The sequence below is a fragment of the Lutjanus erythropterus genome, chromosome 7, assembly GCF_056507025.1.
Source record: "Lutjanus erythropterus isolate fLutEry1 chromosome 7, fLutEry1.hap2, whole genome shotgun sequence".
Lineage (NCBI taxonomy): Eukaryota > Metazoa > Chordata > Actinopteri > Lutjaniformes > Lutjanidae > Lutjanus > Lutjanus erythropterus.
The window spans coordinates 5,518,079-5,541,902 of NC_139323.1; the positions used below are offsets into that span (position 1 = coordinate 5,518,079).

A 23,824-nucleotide genomic window follows, 5' to 3' on the forward strand; every position below is an offset into this window, starting at 1 on the left:
ATATTTTTGAGTTGTGGACAAAACAAGACATTTGAGGACACCCTAAACATCAGTTTTGTTTATTTACAAGAAACCTCCACAGGGCTCGCTTAACACCATCTTCTGGTTCACCTTTAATTGATTAATTCTTTTTAGGCATTTTTTAAACTAAAAGAAGACAAGATTCTCTGATTTCAGCTTCTTAAATGTGAATATTTTCTCCTCTCTGACAGTAAACTCAATATCTTTGAGTTGTGGACAAAACAAAAAAACACCATCTTGAGCTTTGATCAACATTTCTCACCATTTTCTGACATCTCATGGAAAATGAAAATACTCAGTTGCAGCCTTAAAAGACACTACATAAAGCTCAACGGTCAAAAGTAACAGCAGCATACTTGGATTAGGTTGCTGACTACATTTTTGAACAGGTAATTAGTAACTACCTGGTATAGGCCTAACCTAATAACAACATAGTGTTGATAGGGTATTATTTGAAGAAAAAAAAAAAGCAGAACTGAACACCGGAGACACAAAAGAAGAGAAACAGTTTATGAGTGGAGATGCACAGAAAGAATGGAGCAGTCTCAACACAATAATGGGCAGAGAGGTTGGGAAACAACACTACTACCCACAGATACTGTCTCCTTGGCCAATGAGCTAAATCAGCTCTACAGTAGGTTTGACAAAGACGCTCATGGAAACATACTTGACAATCAATATGTAGCCCAGTTTGTGATCCTGTCAGACTTACTGGAGGGCATCTAGCAGGCGGTCCTGCAGAGATAAGGCCACACAAAGCTCCAGGCCCAGATGGTCACTGCAGGGTGCACTTGTCAACTAAAAGGTGTTTTATGAGATTATTCCAGCTGGATGAACATGGTGTGCCAGTCTTCATGGAAGACTTCCACAATCGTTTCTGTATTTAAAAGGAGTCGCCCCTCCTCAACCAGTGACTTCAGATTTGTTGCCCTGAGCAGTATCTTATGCAGTATCTTCTGTATCTTATGGAAGGGGAGGGTTACATGGACACCTACCATCTTCCCATTAAACAGCTGGACAACCTCCAGTGTGACTATAAAGCTCAGAGAGGCAGAGGTGGCAAGTAAACACATTCTGTACTGAAGTACAAGTACAGATACTTGACCCTGGTAAAAGTAGAAGTACTGATTCAACTTCTTTACTGAAGTAAAAGTCAAAAAGTTCAGGCTCTGAAATGTACCCTCTGATGGACATTTCTATTGGCTGTTTCTGTGCAAAGCTAACTGAACCTCGCTTTGTTCCACGGCCACATCTCTGTCTGTTACATCTTGTTACATCATTTTCATCTTGTTATGCCTGTTACATATTTTATCTTGTTTTACTCTTGTTACATTGTTTTCACTTTGTTACATCTTTTACATCATGTTTGTCTTGCTATATCTTGTTAGGTCATTTTCATATTGTTACATCTTTTATGTCATTTTAATCTTTTTACTTCATATTTGTCTTGTTGCATCTTTTACATAAATGTTTGTGTTGTTATGTCATTTTTCTCTTTTCTCTTCTTATGTCTTTTAGTTGTTTTCGTCCTGTTTTGTTGTTTTCATCTTATGCTTTTTTGCATCGGCAAACAAAAAAAAATCTATAAAAAATAATAGATAATTCCCTTCAATTGCATTACATCTAATGTAACAAGCCTGTTTTGAAAATTTAAGGAGTAGAAATTACAGATATTTGGGTTAAAATATAGGAAGTAAAAGTAAAAGTTATCATAAAAGGAAAAACTCAAAGTACTTGTACTTAGTTACTTCCCATCTCTGCAGAGAATTACTGTTGAACTTGGCCAGTGTCTATAATTTCATACCTACATACCCATTTGACATTTCACCAGGGTATATGGTATATGACAGTATTTGTATTAAAAAGACTTGTTGTTATTTGTGCTGTTGTTGTCTTAGCTTATTTCCCTCAGTTTGTTTCGAGCTTCAGAGGCTGACCATGACTAAGTTACAGACGTGGTGCAGAGATGAAGACCCTTTTAAACTGGCCAGAAGATGTATGTTGAATGCTTCCTTGGCAGGGATGCTAGCTGCTAGGCTTTGACAGTTGAACGTTGCTGTCAGAGCAACAGTGGGAAGTGGTGAGCTGGTGTCAGTGACAGTCTTGTGCCAATTGTGTAGACATCACCCGAGCTTGGTGGAGACTGACCTCTGGTTCACAACAGTACATCAACTCATACAACATCTCCCTATCATCCATCCATCCATCTTCAATGGCTTTTCTGAAGTTGCAGAGAAGTTTGCACAGCTGGTTCCAGCAAGGGACTCCAGACTCCAGACTTTCCTCTTCCACATTCACCAGCACTGCCCGGAGTATCCTGAGGCGTTCCCGGGCCAGCGTGAAGATATAATCCCTCCACCTAGTCCTCGGTCTGGCTCGTGGCCTTCTCCCACCTGGACATGCCTGGAACACCTCCCTAGGTAGGCGACCAGGTGGCATCCTTATGAGCTGCCTGAATCACCTCAAATAGTGCCTTTCTATGTACAGGAGCAGTGGCTCTACTCCCTCACAGATGACTGAGTGTCACATTTTATCCCTAATGGAGATGCCAGCCATCTTCTTAAATAAAAACATTTCAGCCGCTTGTATCCGTGATCACATTCTCTCAGTCATAACCCACCTTTCATAACCATAGGTGAGAGCAGGAATGAAGATTGACCAGTAGATCGAGAGCTTTGTCTTCTGATTCAGCTTTCTTTTTGTCTCAACGGTTTGGTAAAGGGAGGGCAATCTCCCTATCAGTTTACTAGAAAGGAGCATCTGTGTTCTTCATCGTATGGAAAAGCAGACCTTGGGGATTTTTAAATACCCTGGAATACCAAAACACGTCCAGCATGCTGCGGCTCACACCAGAACTTCATTTACTGATTTTAGTTTAGCTTTTAATATGATCAGGACTGACTTTTTATTAAGTCGACTTGTTAAACCTGCAGTGTGGATCAAAGACCTTTAATCTTACCACCTCCAAAGAATCTCTGTACAAGGCTCCCTGTCTGATGAAGTCATTTTGAATAACCCAAGGTTGTGTTTTATCTCCTGCACTTTTTGTAATGTGTGTAAATGAAATGAGAACTATGACAGCAACTTTTGTCTTCTTAAGTATGCAGATTATGCAGCATTGGTGGGTTTAATGTTCAAGGGTAAGGACGAACTGGAGAGTTCCTCCATTAATCACTTCAACAATCTTTTAAATGGGAGAGCTTTGCTCTTAAACACCTTGATGAAACCAAGTAACTTGTTGTCAGCAGTAGGAGTGGGCAACCATTGTGTCAGCCAAATACAAAAGACCTCTTTCACAGCATATGGAATAGTAGGTTAAACCTAGGTTACCATGCGAGGCAGCTGGATTCACAAGATCATGAAATCATGAGAGAATCCACCTTTTCAGGCCTCAAGTTATCCATTTGTATCTGCATCAAAGGTGGTAGAGCCAATCAGCATCCTAGGAGGTATAAATGGCAGCTATGGGCGTGGTTTTAGGTGTGATGACAGCCAGAATCATCCATGGAAGCAACTCATCTTGGCGGCTTCTGAGGAGGTTAGCGTAGATACTGCGGTAACGTAAGTTATATCAGCCCGTGTTAACTGTGACAAACAGATGGTTCATCCAATTAACTGCCAAGTGTTCTTTGAAAGTGTCTGCCCTTTTCCAGACAGTTTCTAATGGCAACTTCCCAGATGGTTCTGTGCAACAAACCATCTAGTGTGTGAGATTAAAACACAGACACCAATCATACAAATTAAGGTCCTGTTCCACACAGTGCAGCAAAGTGTTTCCAGTGATCACAGAATCATTGATAACATCTATGTTTGCACTATTTCATGTCGGTAAAAGGTCCATTGAGGACCAAGCTGTAGAGATCATAGGTGGGAATCATTTTAGACACAAACTTACTTGTAACTACTTGTAATTCATATTGGGCATTTAAATTAAATAATGTACAAACACAGCATTTTAAGAATTCTTGCAAGACATGAAAATATTAAAATCACAGATGTGAGATACATTTTTATGTTGAGAATATGGATATATTGCACAGTGTATTCAAAAAACATTTTTAATATTAGATATACATACATGTATTTCTGACATTGTCATCCCACATTTATTCCTGACAAATGTGTATATTTCTGCTTTAAATCTGTTTTTATCCACTTACAATAGGATAAAAAAGACTCTGTTAAAGGTAGACGTACTGATTCAACTTCTCTACTGCAGTAAGAAACAAAAATGTTCAGGCTCCGAAATGCACTATAAAAAGTATAAAAGTAAAAGTCGTCCTCTGAAGGACATTTCTACTGGCTGTCTAACTGAACCTCAACTTTTCTCTGCAGTCGAGTCTCCTTCACTTGTTTGTTATGTCTTGTTGTCATTTTTGTCATGTCATATTTATCATGATGTTTTTGTTTTGTTATGTCTTATACATCATTATCATCGTGTTACGTCTTCAATGTCTTTTTCATCTTGTTATGTCTTGTTACATAACTTTTGACTTGTTAAGTCTTTTAAGTGATTTTGTCTTGTTTTGTCTTTAACATTGTTTTCATGTTGTCTTTTATGTTGTTTTCATTTTTTTTATCCCCTGTTACGTCATTTTCATCTTGTCACATCATTTATGTCATTTTCATCTCGTTACATCTTTTACGTCTTATGTTATGTTTGTCTTGTTATGTCTTCAAAGTAATTTCCGCCTTGTTTTGTCTTCAAAGACATAACAAAACGAAAATCACTTCGCCTTGTTACAACTTTTACATCTTGTTGCGTCTGTCATACATGATATGCTCTGATGTGTTACTGTCCCATCCATTTCGGCTAAAATCAGTCCTGATGTTGGGTAGGTGGTACATAATGATGCAAAAAACCCCACTAAAACTAAAGTAACGACTCTGTTTTGAACATGTAAGGAGTTGAACATACGGCTATTTGTGTTCATGTAGGGAGTAAAAGTAAAAAGTTAGTTATTTTAAGCTAGTTACTTTCTGTCCTCTCAATAGGAACACCCTGGAAATACATATTCATGAGCACAAACGCACAGTTTTTTGTTTTTTTTAGCAATTTAGCACTTTTCTCTATTTCTTCCATTTTACTGGCAAAAAGTTCATATGGACAAACACAGTCAAACTGTTTGGCTCTGAAAGAAGGGCCCCAACTTAGCAAATATTCCCCTTATAGTCTTTTTACATAATTAAGAAGTTGGCATGTCTTTTCCTTCCTCCTTCTGTGGTTTTGAAGTGTTTGAGGTCTACAGGAGACCAGTCTCCTTCAGAGTGGACTGTGTGTCAGCAGTCCGGACATCAGCGCTGCGTTTCCTCTCTAGTCATACGGAGGACAGCACCTCCCCCGGCGCCTCCCTCTCTCTCTCCTTCCTCTCGGCTCTCTCCACGTCCATGACGGTGAACAGAGGCTCCTGGGCCGTGACCGAGTTCTGCCGGTGTTTGGTCGCAGTGAACGGCGTCTTGATGAAAGCGTCAGAGTAACGTTTCCTCAGCTCCGGGTCCGGACAGAACAGGTATTCATACAGGGCTGCAGCAAGAGCCCCACCGAGGGTTGGACCCACCCAGTACACCTACACACACACACACACACACACCCACACACACACACACAGAGGAGGAAACACAGAACATTGAACATCCTGAGACTGCACATATCAAAATTGAAACCAGTGCTTCACAAAACTTTTTCTCTGAGAAGAGTTAATTTGTCCATAAATGAATGTTCCTGAGCATTTTACTGTTATTTCTGCATCATCTCATATTATCTTGACATGTATTTTTGACAACATGTAAACATGTTAAATCCTTTATCAGAGATGGGAAGTAACCACTGTACTTATAGATTCTTCATTACTTAACTTTTTTAGATTTTTCAGGTGTCTGTACTTTACTTGAGTATTTAGTTTTCAGACAAGTTTTTACTTTTACTCCCTACATTTTAACACAAATCTCTTTACTTTCTACTCCTTATGTTTTCAAAATGGGCTTGTTGCTTTAGTTTTAATGCAAGACAAAAACAACGTAAAAAGACATAACGAAAATTACATAAAAGGCCCAATAAGAAGAAAACAACCTGAAAACACCTGACGAGACAAAAATGACATAAAAGTCGCAACAAGAAGACGTAATGATAAAGACATAAAAGATGTAACCAGACAAAAATAATGTCAAAGATCTAACAAGATGAAAACGACAGAAGAAGACGTAAAAGATGTAACAACAAAAGCAAGTTAAAAGATGTAACAGGACATAACATAATGAAAATGACGTAAAAATGTAAAAAGACAATAACGGCATTTGCGTGGTGCTTGATTACGGCTTAGATCTTTTGACATGGCGACCGGGTCACAAACTTGCCAATTTTTCAGCCAAACAGTCACTAAAATATGTTTCCAAAAATATTTTAGGCGAGAAGTAGAACAGAATCTAGTTTCAAATTTGACAGTTTGATCGAACTTCAGTGAGTCTGCTACATTGTGTTGGACGGGCCACATTTGCATAACGTAGAGGTCTAGTTGTGAGTATGATAATTCAGATACGATGATCGGTCCATCAACTCACTGCGTCATACTCATCAACCGGCTGAATCTAGTCCTTGCCATGGAAAATGAATGGCTTCCATCAACTTCACTACGTCAATAAATTCGCTGTGTCTGCGCCATAAATCACACGAATGGAAAAAGGAACTCTGCCAAGTCCACAACGATTCATGAATTATGAAAGGGGGCGTGGCTAATGTATAGGCTAACAGTCAGCAATGAAAAATGAACTCTGCCTGGTCCAATAATGACTCCCACAAGTCTAAAAAACAGTTAGTTCCTAATGTCTTCATCGGATCACCAAAGTGGTTCTTTAGGAAGTATGAATGTCTGTAGAACATTTCTCAGAAATAATAGTCACTGAGTTGTATATTAATAAACACTAGACACCCCCCATATCTTGTATTCTTTTTGTTGTGGTTTATTATTTTGTTCATTCAAAAGCTGATACTTGTTCACTGTCAATAGCAACTTCAATGCTTTAGTAGGTTAGTTTGTGGTTATATTGAGACTAAAGCTCACACAGGCATGTTTGGCAGCCTGATGTGTTTGTGTTTCTGTATTTCCAAAGTGAAAAGAGTGTCTTAAGGGAGTGTTTTAAACTAATGCATGCCTGGAAGTCCGTTCTGTGTCCAAGCGTGCAACGTATTTCAGTCTGGACCAAATTGGTGGACCCACAGACAGCTATATGGCTGAAAAGGCTGGCAGAAAGAAAATCTAAAGGAGAAGAGACCAAAGAGTGCAGTTTGATGGCAGTAAACTGGAGTTGACAGCTGAGTTGACAGGCTGGGTGTGGTGATCCCTGATGTGTTTGTGCGATGAATTTCCCGCCTACACTTTTCAGCTTTAGCGCATCACCATCTGTGACAGACAAATCTCTCCCCTGTTATTTGGAGAGCTTCTGGGCAGGACTCAGTGACATCTACTGATATTATATACTCTCAGGGTTCCAAAAAGGGTTCTTCCTGAAGGGTTCTGCCCAGAACCACTTGCCTCTGAAGAACCCTTTTTTGAAGGAGGGTTTGTTAAGTGTTCTTTTTTAGGCTAACCCTTTTCATCCAAGGAACCCTTTTTTTTGCAAATCCTTGATAAACTCTTCTGTCAAGGGTTCTTTGTTCTAAAAAAAGGGCTGTGAGTAGAACCTCTTGGGTAAGTTCAAGATAAAAACCCAGGTTCCCAGTAGAACTCTTTGAGTACGTCTGTGTGCTCCACATGTTTGGATCTATTTTTAAAGTCTTTCCTGCATGATTATTTTCCCTATCAATTAATCTGTCAATCATTTTCTCCACTAATTGATAAGTTGTTTGGTCCATAAAATATGAGAAAATGTCGATCAGTGTTTCCCTAAGTCCAAGATGACATCATTAAATGCCTTGGACTTTTTTTTCTTCTTAAAAAATGACTGAAACCAATTAATTGATTATCAAAATAGTTGGCGACTTACTTCATAATCAGTTAATAATCATTTAATCGTTGCAGCTCTACATTTATATCCGTACCATCTGATGCCTATGCTTTGCAGACAGTGCCACTGGACTTTCTGTCAGTCCAAATTACACAGTCATAAAACCAGAGGCCCACTAACTAAAACCAATCAACCACAGCCAGGAGCAGGAGCAGGAACGACGCCGCTGAGAGGGCACGGGAAGTGAAAGAGACAGAGAAAATGTCCGCCGAGGTAACTTTGAAGCCTGCATGAAACCACACAGCGCCGTGCCAAAATGATGGAAGAAGCAGAAAGAATATCAAAGCTTCTCGAAGGAGATGAGACTACAACAATCTGCAAGATCAAAATCCAAACAAGAGATGACATCAAAGCTGAGAGAGCGCACAAAGACACTCAATACTAATGAGACGTCAGGACAGCAGCTCTGAAGAAAGGAGAGTCTGTTCACACACTCTCAAAAAGAACACTAGGAAAAAACTTCAAACCTGAGGGCTGTTTAACCAACGAGGACGATAACTGTAACCAACAAAAAGTTGATATTGGAGAAGAAATGACATTCAGTGACTATTTACTATAATATAATAATTAATCAACACTCTCTGATGGAGAATCACTTATGAGAGCAGCATTATGTGAATATATGTGTTTCTTCAACAACAAGAATTTTTGACTCCCCAAAATGAGTAAATATGAACTACTGTGATTTTTTAGATTTTATTTTATTTTAAGCATCAGAGTCTGTAATATATATAAAATGGTACCCCAAAAAGCATATAGATGTTAAGATTTTAATCTGAAGTATGTTTGTTTTTTCATGATTTTTACGGTTTGTTCTTTGTTTTTAACATAACATTGTGGTGAAGACAAAAATGCATTTTCTTTAATTTTTTTAAACACATTTAAATGTATTTTCATCAAACATTATGCATCATTGTAAACACTGAAATAATAATAAAAAATAGGGGATTTCATGATTTTCTTTTCTACTCAGTGGAATATTTAGACAGTAACCTTACTTTAGATGTCAACTATGTTCATACACACAAAAGATAATATGTTGCTTTTTATAAATGATATTATAATTCTAACCTCTAAATCACCTTCACTTAAGTGTTAAAGTTTGCAAATAAAAATCATATTAGAATAAAATAGAATCAAATAAAGCAGTAATGACAGTGTGTTGGTAGGGACACAATGTTAATGGGAAGCAGTAATAATGAGACCTTTAACAAAAAGCTACTGCTTACATTAGCTGGATTTACGTTATGGTCTCATTTAATACTGGAGCAATTTTCAAAATTATTGTCCCCATTTAGACACAAAAACATGAAATCAGGCTCCAGGTTGAAAAATACTGAAGTTACCATTTGCTTGCCTTGAAATTGTCTCTATGGCAACACAAAGTCTTTACTGCAACACCCACAACAGCTGTGAAAATGACATTTTTGTAATTTTGCAGATAGCAAGGTCTGTTGTGTTAGTTTTGACAACGGTAATAACAAGTTATTAACTGATTTATCTGAACATTGAGACCACAGTCGTGCGACTTGAGCAAAAGAGGTGTTTGGATTCAAAAAATGCTTCATAAATGTTATTAAATCACATTATTTAGTAATTATATTTTGTAAAGATTTTGAATAACACTGTGTATTCATTTATCAAGCATCACATGAGAAATCCAAAATGTCACTGCTGGGGCTTAAAAGTGCCCCTAGTTGAAGAAACTCATATATATGTATGTATATATTGATATTCTCTGATTGTTACTGAAGTATAATAGAAGCGTAGTTACCCAGTGCTTGTCCCAGTTCCATGTGATCATGGCTGGACCGAAGGATCGGGCAGGATTCATACTGGCTCCAGTGTAAGGAATCTGAGGGAACAACACAGCAGACATTATAGTGACCTCGTGATCTGACACCGGACACTGACACATTCAACACACTGTAGACTGCTGCAACAAAGATAACACTTTACAATAAACGACACACAATTTTGAGAAGTTACTATGGAACAATTTCCCCATATTTTATATAGAGGTAATCCAAAAATAAAGGAATGCAATTGAGTTACATTATATTATAATAATTATAATAATTATAATAGTTAAGAACATAATTTCAAGTCTGATTGCTGTTTGAGTGCAGTGTTTTGAGGCATCTGTGTCAGTGATCAATGGATTTGATTCTGAAACCCTTATAGTTATTGAATAATTGTTATGTGCATGTTTGTGGTGGCAGCTGGACAGGTGTTGGGCACTTACAGCAAACAGATGACCCACACACACAGACAGGCCAATAGCCAATGCTGATGAACCCTTCAGGTCGCTGCGTTTGTGGTCACAGGTAGCGAACACAGTGAAAACCAGCTGAAAGGTGATGAAGAGTTCTACAACCAGGGCGCCCCCCACAGAGAGGCTGGTGTTTACCTGTGGTGGAAACACAACACCAACTTACACATCTGTGTCAGGATATAGTACTGAAAGAATAGAGACTTTAACAGTCAAGTTGTCAGGATTTTTCCAGTTGTCTGTAGCCAGCAGTGCTATTTGCACCAGGGTGTAAATAGCCAATGTGACAATTTGTACCTGTGTGTATATAGTCAAGCATGGCAGAGACAACAGCCAGATGTCCGTTGGCAACAATCTTATTTGCACCTGGGGTGTAAACAAACACCAAGGTGTCTGTACCCAACAATGTTATTTTCACCAGGGGTCTAAATAGCCAGTGTACCTATTTACACCCACATGACAGAGAAAAACACCAAGGTATCAGTAGCCAACAATGCTAATTACACCTGAGGTGTAAATAGCCAATGTGACTATTCACACCTGGGTGTGTATAGCCTAGCATGGCAGAAACAACATCCAGGTGTCCGTAGCCAACAATGCAATGAACTTTGACTTTGGAATGGCACAGACACACCATAGTAGTTTTGTTTCCTAAACCTAATTGCAACTGAAAACTGACAATATATTTTTTTTAGAAAATTATGATAACACCGATAATAATAAGAATAAAAACTGAAAATAATAAGTCCAAACTAACCGTGGTGACCCCCAGTCCCCCCTTAACAGAGGCTGGAGTGACCCCAAACAGAATGGCGGCCCCCACAATGGCTCCGACACACTGGGCCAGCAGGTAGAAGACAGCTTTAGCCAGACTGAGCTTCCTGGTCACCACCATGGCTGCTGTGACTGCTGGGTTGATATGAGCGCCACTGATGTGCCCAAAGCACTGCACCATGGTCGCAATACTGAGGCCAAAGCAGAGGGAGATGAGCACCAGGTCAGGGGGGTGGGGATCCTCCTCAACGGCCCCCCAGTTGATGGTGGAGCCGAGGCTGAGCAGGACGAAGAGCAGCATGGCGAAGAACTCAGCCCCCACGCACCTCCAGAACTCCTGAGTCCAGATCCCTTTGAAGGCAGTCATGGCTTCTTCTGGAGTGCAGCAAGATAGAGGCTGGAACTGACAGCGTGGTGGACGACAGGGGAAGCAACACCTTCTGGAGGAAGGACAGGAAGACGAAAAGGACAACAATCAACAAGAAATGAAAAAAATATACATGAGAAGAGTTTTAACCCTTAAATGGAGAAATAACTAAATTCATTCATTGGCCCTGAGGCCCCACAGAGGGTTAATCCAGCCCTGAATATAGTCATATAAATATCAAAACATGGTGAGTATTTGAGACAAATGCTCCCATTAACTAAACATTATTACAATGATTGATTGATAACTTACATTTTCATGTATTTACTTTCATTAATCAACATGTTAATATCATATCCTTCATCAATCTTTACTGCAAAACAATTTTGGTAATAAATGTGATGATACACAGGACCTTCACCACAGGTGATGGTGGTTTTAGGACGCCATCTTGAACTTTGATCAATATTTTTCACCATTTTCTGACATTTTATAGACCAAACAACTAATTGACTGACAAAATAATCAACCGATTAATTGATAATGAAAATCATCGTTAGTTGCAGCCCTAAAAACACTATATTAGGTTAAATAGATTCACCTTATATTTACATTGAGGTAATCCAAAAGTAACAGAAAGTAATCAAGTTACATTACTTTAATACTTTAATACTTACATTCCTGACTACAGTTTTGAACAGTTAATCAGTAAGTGTATCAGAATACATTTTTAAAGTAACCCTCCCAACCCTGCCTCTCTGTGTTACATGTATGCTCGTGTCGGCTTTTTTCATCAGGAGCCTCGGGCTGGTTTACATGTAGATTATAGTGGATTCTTTGTCCTTTGATTGAACTGGGAACAATGTCAGACCATCACAAGTCCAAGAATTTCATACAATACCTTTGTGGGCCCCTTGTCACTTCTGAAGTGCATGCATGGGAGCACAAACACAGTGCTGCTGTTTTGTTTACTCCCTAACTTTTCTTTGCATTTGCCCTTTAGCTATTTGTTCATATTTATTCCATGTTTATTTTATAAATATATTTAAAAACATGTTCTATACAAAAGACAAAATAATACTTTCATTATAATACTACTAATACTTCTGGTAGCACTGGGAGGGCTGATAGCAGAAGAAATACAGCAAGAGCAGTAATGATAGTACAGGTGTTCAGTTAACTTGCGGTCATCACTTTACAGTTAATAAGTATCCTAATAATCATGTGAGTAGGGCTACAGCTAATGTTCATTTTCATTATCGATTAATCCTCACGATTGTTTTCATGATTAATCATTTAAAGGGATAGTTCTCCCAAAAATGAAAATTCAGTGATTATCTACTCACCTTTATGCTGACTTGAGGTCGGGTTTAGTTTTTTAGTCCACAAAATCTGCTGGAGTTTCACAGGAAAACTGTTGCAGAATCTCCCAAGCAGTGGAAGTGAATGGTAACCAGTTTTCAAATGTAAAAAAATAAAACATAAAATGCCTCCATACTGCTCCTGGTGTAATCCAAGTCTCCTAAAGCCCCAACATGCCAAGCTGACTTGAAATACGTCATTTACAGCATGTTTTTAGCCTGAATCTTCTCTGTAGAGCTTCTGCTTTCAGCCATGTTCACATGTGCGTGCACACCCTCTGAACTGGGTGTGTGTGGTGTGACGGTGGGTGTGTGCAAGTGAACGGCATGTCAGGGCTTTAGGAGACTTGGATGAGCAGTATGGCATTTAAAAAAAATGTTTAACTCCTCATTTGAAAACTGGTCACCATTCACTTCTATTGTCTGGAAGATTCTGTTTTGTGGACTAAAAAAGCAAACCCAACCCTCAGTCGGCATCAGAGTGAGTAGATAATGACCAAATTTTCATTTTGGGGTGAACAATCTCTTTAATCTGTTAACCAAACCACTGTGAAAAATTCTCATCACAATTTCTCAGAGCCCAATGCAACATCTTCAAATCACCTAATTTGTCCAACCAACAGCTCAAAAGCCAGACTCTTCATTTATTGTTCTTAATGACAAAAGCAGCAAATCCTCGTATTTAAGAATCTGAAACCAGTAAATGTTTTTCCTTGAAAAACGACTGAAACCATTCATCAATTATCAAAAAAACTAATCTAATTGCTGCATCTCCACATGCGGGTTATTATATAACCCACCTTTCTAGAAGTGTGGGTGTCAATAGGCCTCCATATTTATAAACCAAGAGAAATTCAAACCTTGATTCAGCATGGTTATTTGTGCTCAACTCTGGAGCAGCTCACAGTGAAATGTCTCCAACGCAATGAATAACGCCAACAGGAAAACAGACTTGATTTAACCATCAAATGAACAAAAGCAACAGTCTTCATTTTGTGCGTCATTGTGGTCACAACCGCTGTGTGATAACATGACGCTCAGCTCCAAACTGCAGCGCGAATGCTGATTATTGTCCCGAAGAAAAAACAAAGAACGAGCCATGCATGCAGTTAGAAAAAACAAGACAGGGAGAAAGGGAACGCAGCTTTCTGAACTGTGCATGAAAACTCCCAGCAACTGTGCGTCTTTACGCGTGCCGGGTACTCACCTCAGGCGCTCCAGAGACCCGGCGCTCTCCGTCATGACTCCACCAGCCTGGATGAGTCTGACTTTTATAGCAGACCAGGGTTAGTGCGTGCGTGTGTGCGGTTGTTTGTGTTAGTTTTAGAGCCGAGCAAAAACTGGGGGGCGGCATCCCCTGGGGGTGCAGAGAGCTACTGACAGTGCCAAGTGAAACTAAGTTCAGTGAGCATAGGGAAAACAAACAAACAAGAGTTTACTGATGCTGTCATGATAAACTTTACTTTAATTACTTTTTTATTACTTTCTTCCCCTATCACTGTTAATTATGGAAGCTCATTTCAGCTAGTGAAAGAAAAAATGATCCCCGTTGTTAAGTCATAATTATCAGATAAAAAAGTCGGAATTATGAGATAATTAGACAGGTAAAATTGAAAATATGAAATAAAAAATAGAAATGTAGATGTAAATGTAGAGTGAGCTATATTACTTTTGATTATTGCTGTATTGCTGATTGTATGTCTACACCTTGGGAAATGATAATAAATAAAAAAAAAAATAATAATTATGAGATAAAAAGATAAAATTGTGAAAAAGTTGATTATTATTATTATTATTATTATTATTATTATTATTATTATTATTATTATTGTTATTATTATATAATATAATATTATATTATTATTATAAAACTATGACTTTATATCTCATAATTATGACTTAGCGTGGGGATATTGTTTTTCTTCCTCTGGTAGAAATGGGCTTCCAGAGTTAATGATAGTGGATTGTTTAAGATATTAAATTGTGCAGAGTGAATATGTCTGGCAGAGTAAACTGGAGAATCACTGGTGTCTGGGTCTGGTTTGTCCTGGTTTGATCTGGGTGGGACCAGATGAGAACAGAATCACCAATAGAAAAACAAAAATACTGTGGATTAAGTCATTCAGTCATTGATTCCAGTTTATTGATCAGCTTTATGGATTATATTCATATGATGATAAAATGATCATTAGTTGAATACTTTAACACTTTTATTTTTACTCTAATTGGTAGTCAGACCAGTACACTAACATATTTAAGTCACTACTTTATTATTATTTTTGACTAGAAAATGATGAATCCAGCCATGAAAGTCCTGCCCAACTTCTGTGATGTTTCTTCAGTCTCCTCTTGGTTTTAAAAAGTTATTTCAGTTCATTTTTGACATTGAATGAATCAGAGAGGTGTAGGGACGTGAAATAAACATCAGACGTTTTGCTTTAAGCAGAAACTGAAGGAGCTACTTAAGGCCAGAGATATACAGCACTCATCACAGAAGCTGATTCTTTCTGTTTTGACCCTTCTTTCTCACTTCTTTCCCCCCTCCTGTCTGTACGTTCATGAAAACACTTTTCTCCTGGTCAGCAGTCAGTATGGACAGAGAGACTAATTAGCGCTCTGTAAACAGCTGAGCACGGTTGGCTTGTATGCTGGTTGCTGCAGCAGACACGTTGAGAGGCGAGAGTGAAGATAAATCTGTTTCTTAATTGCAAAAGTTTAAAAAAACTAAATGTCACTCGTAAACGGTCCTGCGACTCCTCTGTGGGTCGGTGCTGCAGATGGGTTGAGAAGCAGGAGTGAAGATAAATCCATGTTTTAATCCCAAAAGTTTGAAACATAAACTCTGAGCTCCCCTCCTGCTCATAAATGAGTAAGTCCCCGGCTCTCAGATCTGATTTACCAACTGGCTCTGCTGGTAGCAACCTGCCACGCCAGATGGTTTGTTACACAGTAGTGAAGGATTCTCACCGGATCTTGTGATCTTGCAATCTTGTGAATCCAGCTGCCTTGCGAGGTAACTCTCCTACTACGTCATGCTGATCTGATTGATTAAAGGTAGCTTGTGCTGGACATGGTAGACAGATGGCTCATCCATTACCTGCCAAGTGTTTTTTGAAAGTGCTTGCCCTTTTCCAAAACACCCAGCATGTGAGGTTAAGACATCTCCATTGCCAATATCCCCAAAACTCTGCAACTCACACGAAAAAACATCATGACTAAAAAATAGTGCAATGGGCCAGGGGAAAAATATGTATTTTTGATTAATGCTTTTATTGTGAATTCTCTTTGTATCTTTGGTTTTGAAAAGTGCTATAAAACTGAATGTTTATTTACTTTACATGTCGAGCCAAAGAGAGGCAGCCAGAACACAGTGTGCAGTGTGAATGCAGCTCTGCTCTAATAACAGCAGAAAGCTTCCAGTCTGAACTGCATGTACACAGTTATCAGAAGATTACAAACTACTAAACACAACAGCTTGTCTGCCAGCAAGCTGCTCCGCATGTTGTCACTATTATTGTTTGCTAGAGGAGCCTCAGAACCCCCCAACAGCCCCCCCCCCCTCCAAGTCCCACTGGATAAATAGTGACACACTGCTGAAACACAAAGCTGCCAGTATTTATGCTTCTTCATGCAAGTTGACAGAGCAGCCCTCCCCCTGTCACACACACACACACACACACACACACACACACACACACACACACATCACCGTATTTGTTATATAAGTATTACACAATATCAGTTTACAGACATACGGTGCTGGCAGAAATATGTGAGTGAGTTGATGAGAACAAAAAATTAATTAAAAATAAATAAATTAATTAAAAAACTCAGGACAACAGGAGCACTGTCCAAACCAGAGTAGTTGGTTATGTAACTTGTCTGTTTTCTATTTTTATTATTTATCAGAAAACAGTAGCAACATGCTTTTCTTTCACTGGTCTAAGATGTGATATAGTGTGATGATGAGCCAAGTTACAAACCATTGTAATCAAGTAAACATTCAGCTCTTATACTGATTGATTTTTAATTTTAAATATAATGACAAAGGTTTGCATGGGATAGATGCTATGGAATCAACTATACAAAAAATCTCCCATACTGCCATGTATATCTGACAACACCAACATGGCAGGTTTCTTGTGATGAATAACCAGTGTTGGGAGGGTTACTTTAAAAATGCATTCTGATACAGTTACTAGTTACCTGTTAAAATATGTAATCAGTAATGTAACCCAAGTCTCGAAATATTAAAGTAATGTAACTTGATTGCTTTGATTTACTTTTGGATTACCTCAATATAAAATATGGTGAAGTTGTTCAACCTAATATTTTCATCATCGATAATTTTCTCAATTAGGGGTTAGGGATAGATTAGTTACATATGTCAGAAAATGGTGAAAAATGTTGATCAAAGCTCAAGATCACGTCCTCAAATGTCTTGTTTTGTCCACAACTCAAAATACATTCAGTTTAGTGTCAGAGAGGAGTAAAGAAACCAGCAAATATTCACATTTGAGAAGCTAAAATCAGAGAATTTTGACTTTTCTTCTTAAAAAATGATACAAAATGTGATTTGTTCAACTGTCCCTTTGTTGTGTGTAATTTATTGATTGATTGATTGATTGATTGATTTAAAGACAGAAAATGTGGAAATTTCCACCCAGTGAAGCATTTTTTCACTAGAGACCATGATAATGAATTGGCAGCTGTGAGTGAACTGTGCATGGTAGGATATCCTTCTTTATTTTAAAATTGTAATCCTACTAATAATCCACATTTTTATCAAATGTATCTGTAATCTGATTACATTTTCATAATCCCATTACATGTTATCTGTTTCTCTCCAAACCTGGTGAAGAGCTGGGAATGAGAGCATGTTGCCATAGTTGCAAATTTGAGTTTTAAACATTTTTGTCATGTTTTAAAATTGTAAAACTTAAAATTGTTTTTATGATCATGCATCCTGATTTTGTTACCTGTGTGCAGAAGGTGTCTCGCCCTTACATATACATGTACACTGGATAGTGTCTCAGTATCTCACAGCCACTTCCAGCAGTGGCACCAAGTAATGATAAAACTAGCAGCATGACAAAATGCTGTCATTTGGTTTCTAACATAGACGTATTATAGAACTAGACAGGGCTTTGCCACTCAGCTCCACCACCAGTGTTTTCCAGTGGCCACTCGTGAAAATTCCCCACTGGTCCAAAAAGCATTTTCCCCATTATGTCACCACTGTAAAAGAGACGTGTAAAACTCCTGACAGGATCTCCAACTGCAAATAAGGTCAGTCTTTCTATGATTTCTTTTCCATGGAGGTTTTATATTTGTAAAACATTCCTTGAGCTGAAAAATGCTATTTTAAAAATCTGTAAAGAATGTAAAGTACTGTGCATATTCAGTGGGCTGTATAACCAGAAAGTAAACCCGTGCCAGGCGAGCAACACTCATTGGACTGAATCTGTGCCATCTTTGCATTTACTATCTGGTTTATTATAATAAATGTATGGTTTTTAAGCAAATATATATTTTGAATTTGAAACCTTGCTTGTAGTCTACCCAAATGGAGCAACATTTATTGTTACTTTGACTTTATTACTTAAACTACTTTGTATATTTCATTATTTTAATAAATTGCATAATGGTTGCACACTTAATTGTCTGCCAGTATTCATCATTGGCTTATGCTTTCAGAGCTAGTTACTGATTATTAAATTATTACTAAAACCAATTATATAATGCAGAGGTAATTAAGTAATATTATACATACATTTATATAATCTCATATTTACAACCGTCCATTTAAGGGCGACCATATTGCTGATGTGGCCTGGGATGAAATTGAGTCTGACTACTACTACTACTTCAACTAATAATAATGATAATAATAGTAATGATAATCACATTAGGTAGTACAACTCAGTCAAACTTTACATTCCCATATTTTGCCGTGATGATTATCTGTATTTTGGGCTGACCCGGCCTGCCCTCAGGCTCATCCTGCCTGTTGCATTGCATGTGCCTTGTTGTATTTGTGCTGTTTGCACTTGCAGCAAAGATGATGTGAGAAGCCACGCGTGCTGATAAGATACAGTTTAGCTCAACAACACAGGGTCAGAGCAGGTCGGCCTGGCTGTGCCACGAGCAACAGCAACATGCTGCGTGTGTGTAGTGGAATCATGGGAGTTATTCAACGCCAGCAGGCATTGGGATGCAAAGACAATTGATGGTTCCACCTGTCCATCCATCCAACACATCACTTCAGCGTGAGACATTTTGACATCTGACAATCGACAGTGAATATTATTATCTCCAGTGGATGATGCATGATGATTGTGGTGATCAATGATACAAAACTTTGACATGAATATTGGAATATTTACTTAGTTTATTATTTCTTTAATGACTTTAGGAGACTCATGGCCTGCACTGAGCAGCTCATTTACATTTTTACTCTTATCACACTTATCTGGCAGAAATGTATATTGAGGTGTTCTCACCATGAGGACATGTTTAATGTAAACAGTGGAATCTTCTGACTGCAGTAAACACAACTATTTAGATTCAATTTCAGGATCCAACATCTGGTTGAAAGTCACAACACTGGTAACTTTTGTCTCTGTAGTTACTTTTATTTATTAATTAATTCATGATTTATGTATTTTTTGCTTATCTTTGCTTTTGCCCGTTATTTATTTCCCTAAACTTATTTCTTTTTTTTCTTTATACATTTTGCTTTTGCATTTTGGAAAAGTTTTTTCTTGTGTTGGTCAGGTCAGTTTGACATTTAAAGCCCATGACATATTGGTGGAGCAAAGCTTATTGTGATAATGTAATTAAGCATAGTGATCAGTAGGGGGAGTCACTGCAAAGTTTCAAAAGGCTACAGTGTTCTAGGTGAGAGAAATAATGGTGGAAGAAAACAAATTTTAATGAAATGTTTTGTTATCAATGATGTTTAAATCCTGTGATTGTAAAATACACACAAAGTCACATGTGTGGGTTTTGGACTCCACCAGGACTGGCCCTTGACTCCAGTCCTGTCTGTGATTTTCATAGGCAGGGTGTCAAGGTGCAGGCGGGGTGAGACGAGTGTGAGTGAGAGTTTTTGTAGATGACATGGTTCTGTTGGTCTCCTCAGGGCGTGACCTTTAGCATGTACAGGGGTGGTCTGGAACCAAGTGTGAAGCGGTCAGGGTGAGAGTCAACACCAAACCAAGTCTGAGGCCACGGATCTCTGCTGGAAAATGGTGAATTTCTCCCTCTGGGTGGCGAGTGAACTGCTTCCCCAAGTGAAGGAGTTCTAATATCTCAGGATCTTGTTCATGAGTGATGGGAAGATGGAATGTGAGATCAACGGGTGGCTCCGTGCAGCGTCAGCAGTAATGCAGGCATTGTACTGGACTGTCATGATGAAGAGGGAGCTGAGCCAGAACGGAAAGCTCTCAATTTACCAGCCGATCTACATTCTCACCCTCACCTATATTGTCTCGAGCTTTGGGTAGTGGCTGAAAGAATGAGATGGCAGATACGAATTGCTGAAATGAGCTTCCTTTGTAAGGTGGCTGGGCTCAGCCGTATAGAAATAGGATGAGGAGCTTCTGCAGGGTGCTTGGAGTAGAGACGCTGCTCCTGCCAGTTGAGGTGGTTAGGGCATCTGATCAGGATGCCTTCCAGACAACTTCCACACTTGGAGGTAGACCCAGAACTTGCCTGAAGGATTACACATATCTCGTCTGGTCTAGCAACGACTCGGGATCCCCCAGGAGGAGCTGGAAAACGTTGCTGGGGAGAGCGACATCTTGAATACCCTGCTTAACCTGCTGCCATTGTGACCAAGCCCTGGATAAGTAGAAGAAAATGGATGGATGGATGGGAGTTGCATTAGAAAACTAGCAAAAAATAAGCTCCACAATAGGAAATTGGGAAGGAAAAAAGTTTCCTGAGGGATTATAACTCCCATTAAACCACCCTCGGTTTGCTGTATTTGTACTTGAACCACAGTAACTGCAGTGTGTGTTTTCTCAGATTTTTTTAAAGAAGTTTTTGGACATTAGGAAAAGTATGTTTTGGAGGACCTGAAAACTTCTGGCTCATTTGAAGATTCTTTCCAACAACACCATCCCAACAGTCATTGAACAGATTCAATACATGACTTGCAAAAAAGAGTGATAATTTTCCCGTCACCTTAAAAACATAACTTTCTAAGGAAGTTCAAACTTTCCTGTCCGTTCTTACAAACAACGTCAGAATTTGTCTCCAATATCAGGTCCTAAATTTCAAAATAGCAAAAGTGTACTCGATCTGCACTAAAGTACAGACACTTCTGTTGAAAAGACTCTGGTAAAAGTAAAAGTACTGATTCAACTTCAAAGTTAAAAATATAAAAGTCAAAAGTCACCATCTGAAGGACATTTCTAAAGGCTGTTTATGCAAAGCTAACTGAACCAAATATTTTCTCTGCAGCTGCGTCTCTTGTCTGTTTTGTCTTTTACATTATTGTCTGGTTACATCTTTTATAGTGTCTGTCTTGTTGCGTCATTTATGTTATTTTTGTGTTGTTATGTTGTTTGTCTTGTTACATCTTTTCTTCTTGTTATGTCTTATGTTGTTTTTGTCTAGTTACGTCTTTTACTACTTCTGTCTTGTGGTGTCTTGTACAGTGTTTTTGTGTTGGTATGCCATGTTACGTTGTTTTTGTTTTGTTACATCTTTGACGTTGGTTTCGTCTTGTTACATCATTTTTTTTCTTGTTCCGTTTACCTTTCATCTTGCTGTGTTGCTTTCATTTTCATCTTGTTACGTGACATTTTCAACTTGTCACGTATTGTTACATAATTTTTGTCTATCATACGCTGATGTGCACTGATGGATACACCAAGAAATCATCTTTTCTACGTGTTACTGTCCCTCTGTTTAAATTCAAATCAGACTTCATGTTGTGTAGGTGGTGCGCAGTGATGCAAAAAAAAAAAATCAATAATTTCACTTAAATGCATCAAAAATAAAGCAACAAGCATGTTTTAAAAATATAAGCAGTAGAAAGTATGATATTTATGTTAATATGTAAGGAGTAAAAGTAAAATGTCAGAAAAATAAATACTCAAGTAGGGTACAGATACCTGAAAAATCTACTTAAGTACAGTAATAAAGTATTTGTACTCTTGTTACTTAGTTTTTGTGGCATTTAATTGGAGGGAGGCCTCATCACACCAGCTGACAAACTGGTACCCACACTCAGATTCATCTTTATGCAGCAGGCTGATGATAACTGTGATGTGCCTATGCTGGCTTACTATCAATAATAAACAGCAGAGCAGTAGGGTGTCTCTGTCTGTCTTACCACACCAGGTCCTGGTCACTGAGAAGCAGGAGGAGCGTCTGTCCTCTAGCAGGGCCTGTGATGTCCCTGTGTCTGCGCATCACAGCTGAATGAGGCACCACAGGCACAAGCAAGCATGAACACACAGCTGGCTGTAGAGATGAAATGTAAAACAGAACAAAGGCAGCATAGACAGAGGAGATGAGGATGAGCCAGAGATGATTGAACAGCAGATCCAGCAGAGGTGTGCAGACAGTGAGGGCTCCTGCAGAAGTCTCAGGGCTTTCTTCTTTGTCTGTTTGTTATTTTCATGTTTTTTTTTGTTTTTTTTTTGGTCCAGAATTCCACATGGATTTCCTCCTGTCTGGCCAAAATGTAAAACTGCACGCTGCCCTGCCAACATCTGGCTGATGTGTGTCATTTTTTCTGAAACGTATTGGGTCCATTATGTGGGACTGGTCTGAATAGTGGCTGGCAAAGAGAGAGGGGTGAAAATGAAAATGTGCTACCTCTTCCATGAGCAATGTTTGAGTAATGCCTGCTTAATGCCCTAAACTCATACCATAGTAGCACTTGAGTTAACCACATGGGCTGCTCAGAGGGTCAGTCTGGTGGGACATGAGAGCAGTGTGGCACTTGGCACTTACATAAAAAAACAGTTTATCTGCCCTCCACTGCTCCCTTCTTAAACTGGGTTGCACCAAAAAAGATGAATTTAATGTAAGACTAGTTTTAATCTTACCTTGCGAGGCAGCTGGATTCACAAGATCACATGAGAAGTGTCCTAGGAGGGACTACTGGCAGCTGTGGGCGTGGTTTTAGGTGTGAAGACAGCAAGAAGTGTCCATAGAAGTGTTGATCTGATTGGCTGAAGTTAGCTCATATTAGACGTGCTAGATAGATGGTTCATCCAATCACCTGCCAAGTGTTTTTTTGAAAGTGCCTGCCCTTTTCCAAACAGATTCTAGGGACCACCACCGCAATGATTAATTGATTAATCAATTATTAATTGATTTTTAAATTATACATTATCTATTTTGATAAGCGATTCATTGGTTTGTGTATTTTTTAAGAAAAAAATCTTTACTCCTCTCTGACAGTAAACTGAAAATCTTTGAGTTGTGGACAAAGTAAAACATTTGAGGACGTCTTCTTGAACTTTGGTAAACACTGATAAACATTTTTCAATATTTTATAGACCAAACAATTAATTGATTAATGGAGAAAATGTCGTAGGAAATGTAGGAGTAATGAAAATAATCATTGCTAAAATTACCTGAAAAATAGTTATGTCAAATATGACAGAGTTGTGACAGGAATAATTCATTGATTAATCAATTAAAATAGTGGTTAGTTGCAGCCCTAAAAACTATATTTAAAACATAAACTGTATATATAGAAATGGACAACATAAGAGCTCTCTAAAAGTGAAGCCAAAGCATATCGGTCGCCCCCTGGTGGCCGGTTGCAGTACAGGACATACATCCTGCTTCTCCAGTCTTAATAGATAGGACATAAGCCAAACTAAAACATCAAAGTACACGTCATATAATTTTTTTCTAAATATGGGTTCTGTCATTTTGGATTGGTTTTCTTGTTTGGTTTTCACTAGCCATTTGAAAATGTAAAAAGGGGTTTAGGTGCCATGATTCAGAGCTGAGTTCTGTTCACAACTGAGTCAGCCAGCTGTGTGGGCAGAAACT

General features: G+C 38.5%; 1 protein-coding gene across 2 annotated transcripts; it reads right to left on the reverse strand.

Annotated features, from left to right (window-relative positions):
* Positions 1–5,074: 5,074 nt before the first annotated feature.
* Positions 5,075–14,083, reverse strand: LOC146323473 (aquaporin-4-like). 2 transcript variants are annotated; one of them, XM_084722457.1, is made up of 5 exons: positions 14,004–14,083; positions 11,052–11,508; positions 10,268–10,432; positions 9,797–9,877; positions 5,075–5,588 (listed from the first exon to the last, which is right to left on the reverse strand). In XM_084722457.1, the coding sequence occupies exons 1-5, from the start codon at positions 14,036–14,038 to the stop codon at positions 5,340–5,342; spliced, it is 987 nt and encodes a 328-aa protein (XP_084578583.1). In that variant the 5' UTR covers positions 14,039–14,083; the 3' UTR covers positions 5,075–5,339. The 2 variants fall into 2 exon arrangements, with proteins under 2 accessions (XP_084578583.1, XP_084578584.1); XM_084722458.1 differs by having other exon boundaries at positions 11,052–11,505; positions 14,004–14,050.
* Between the last annotated feature and the right edge of the window lie 9,741 nt (positions 14,084–23,824).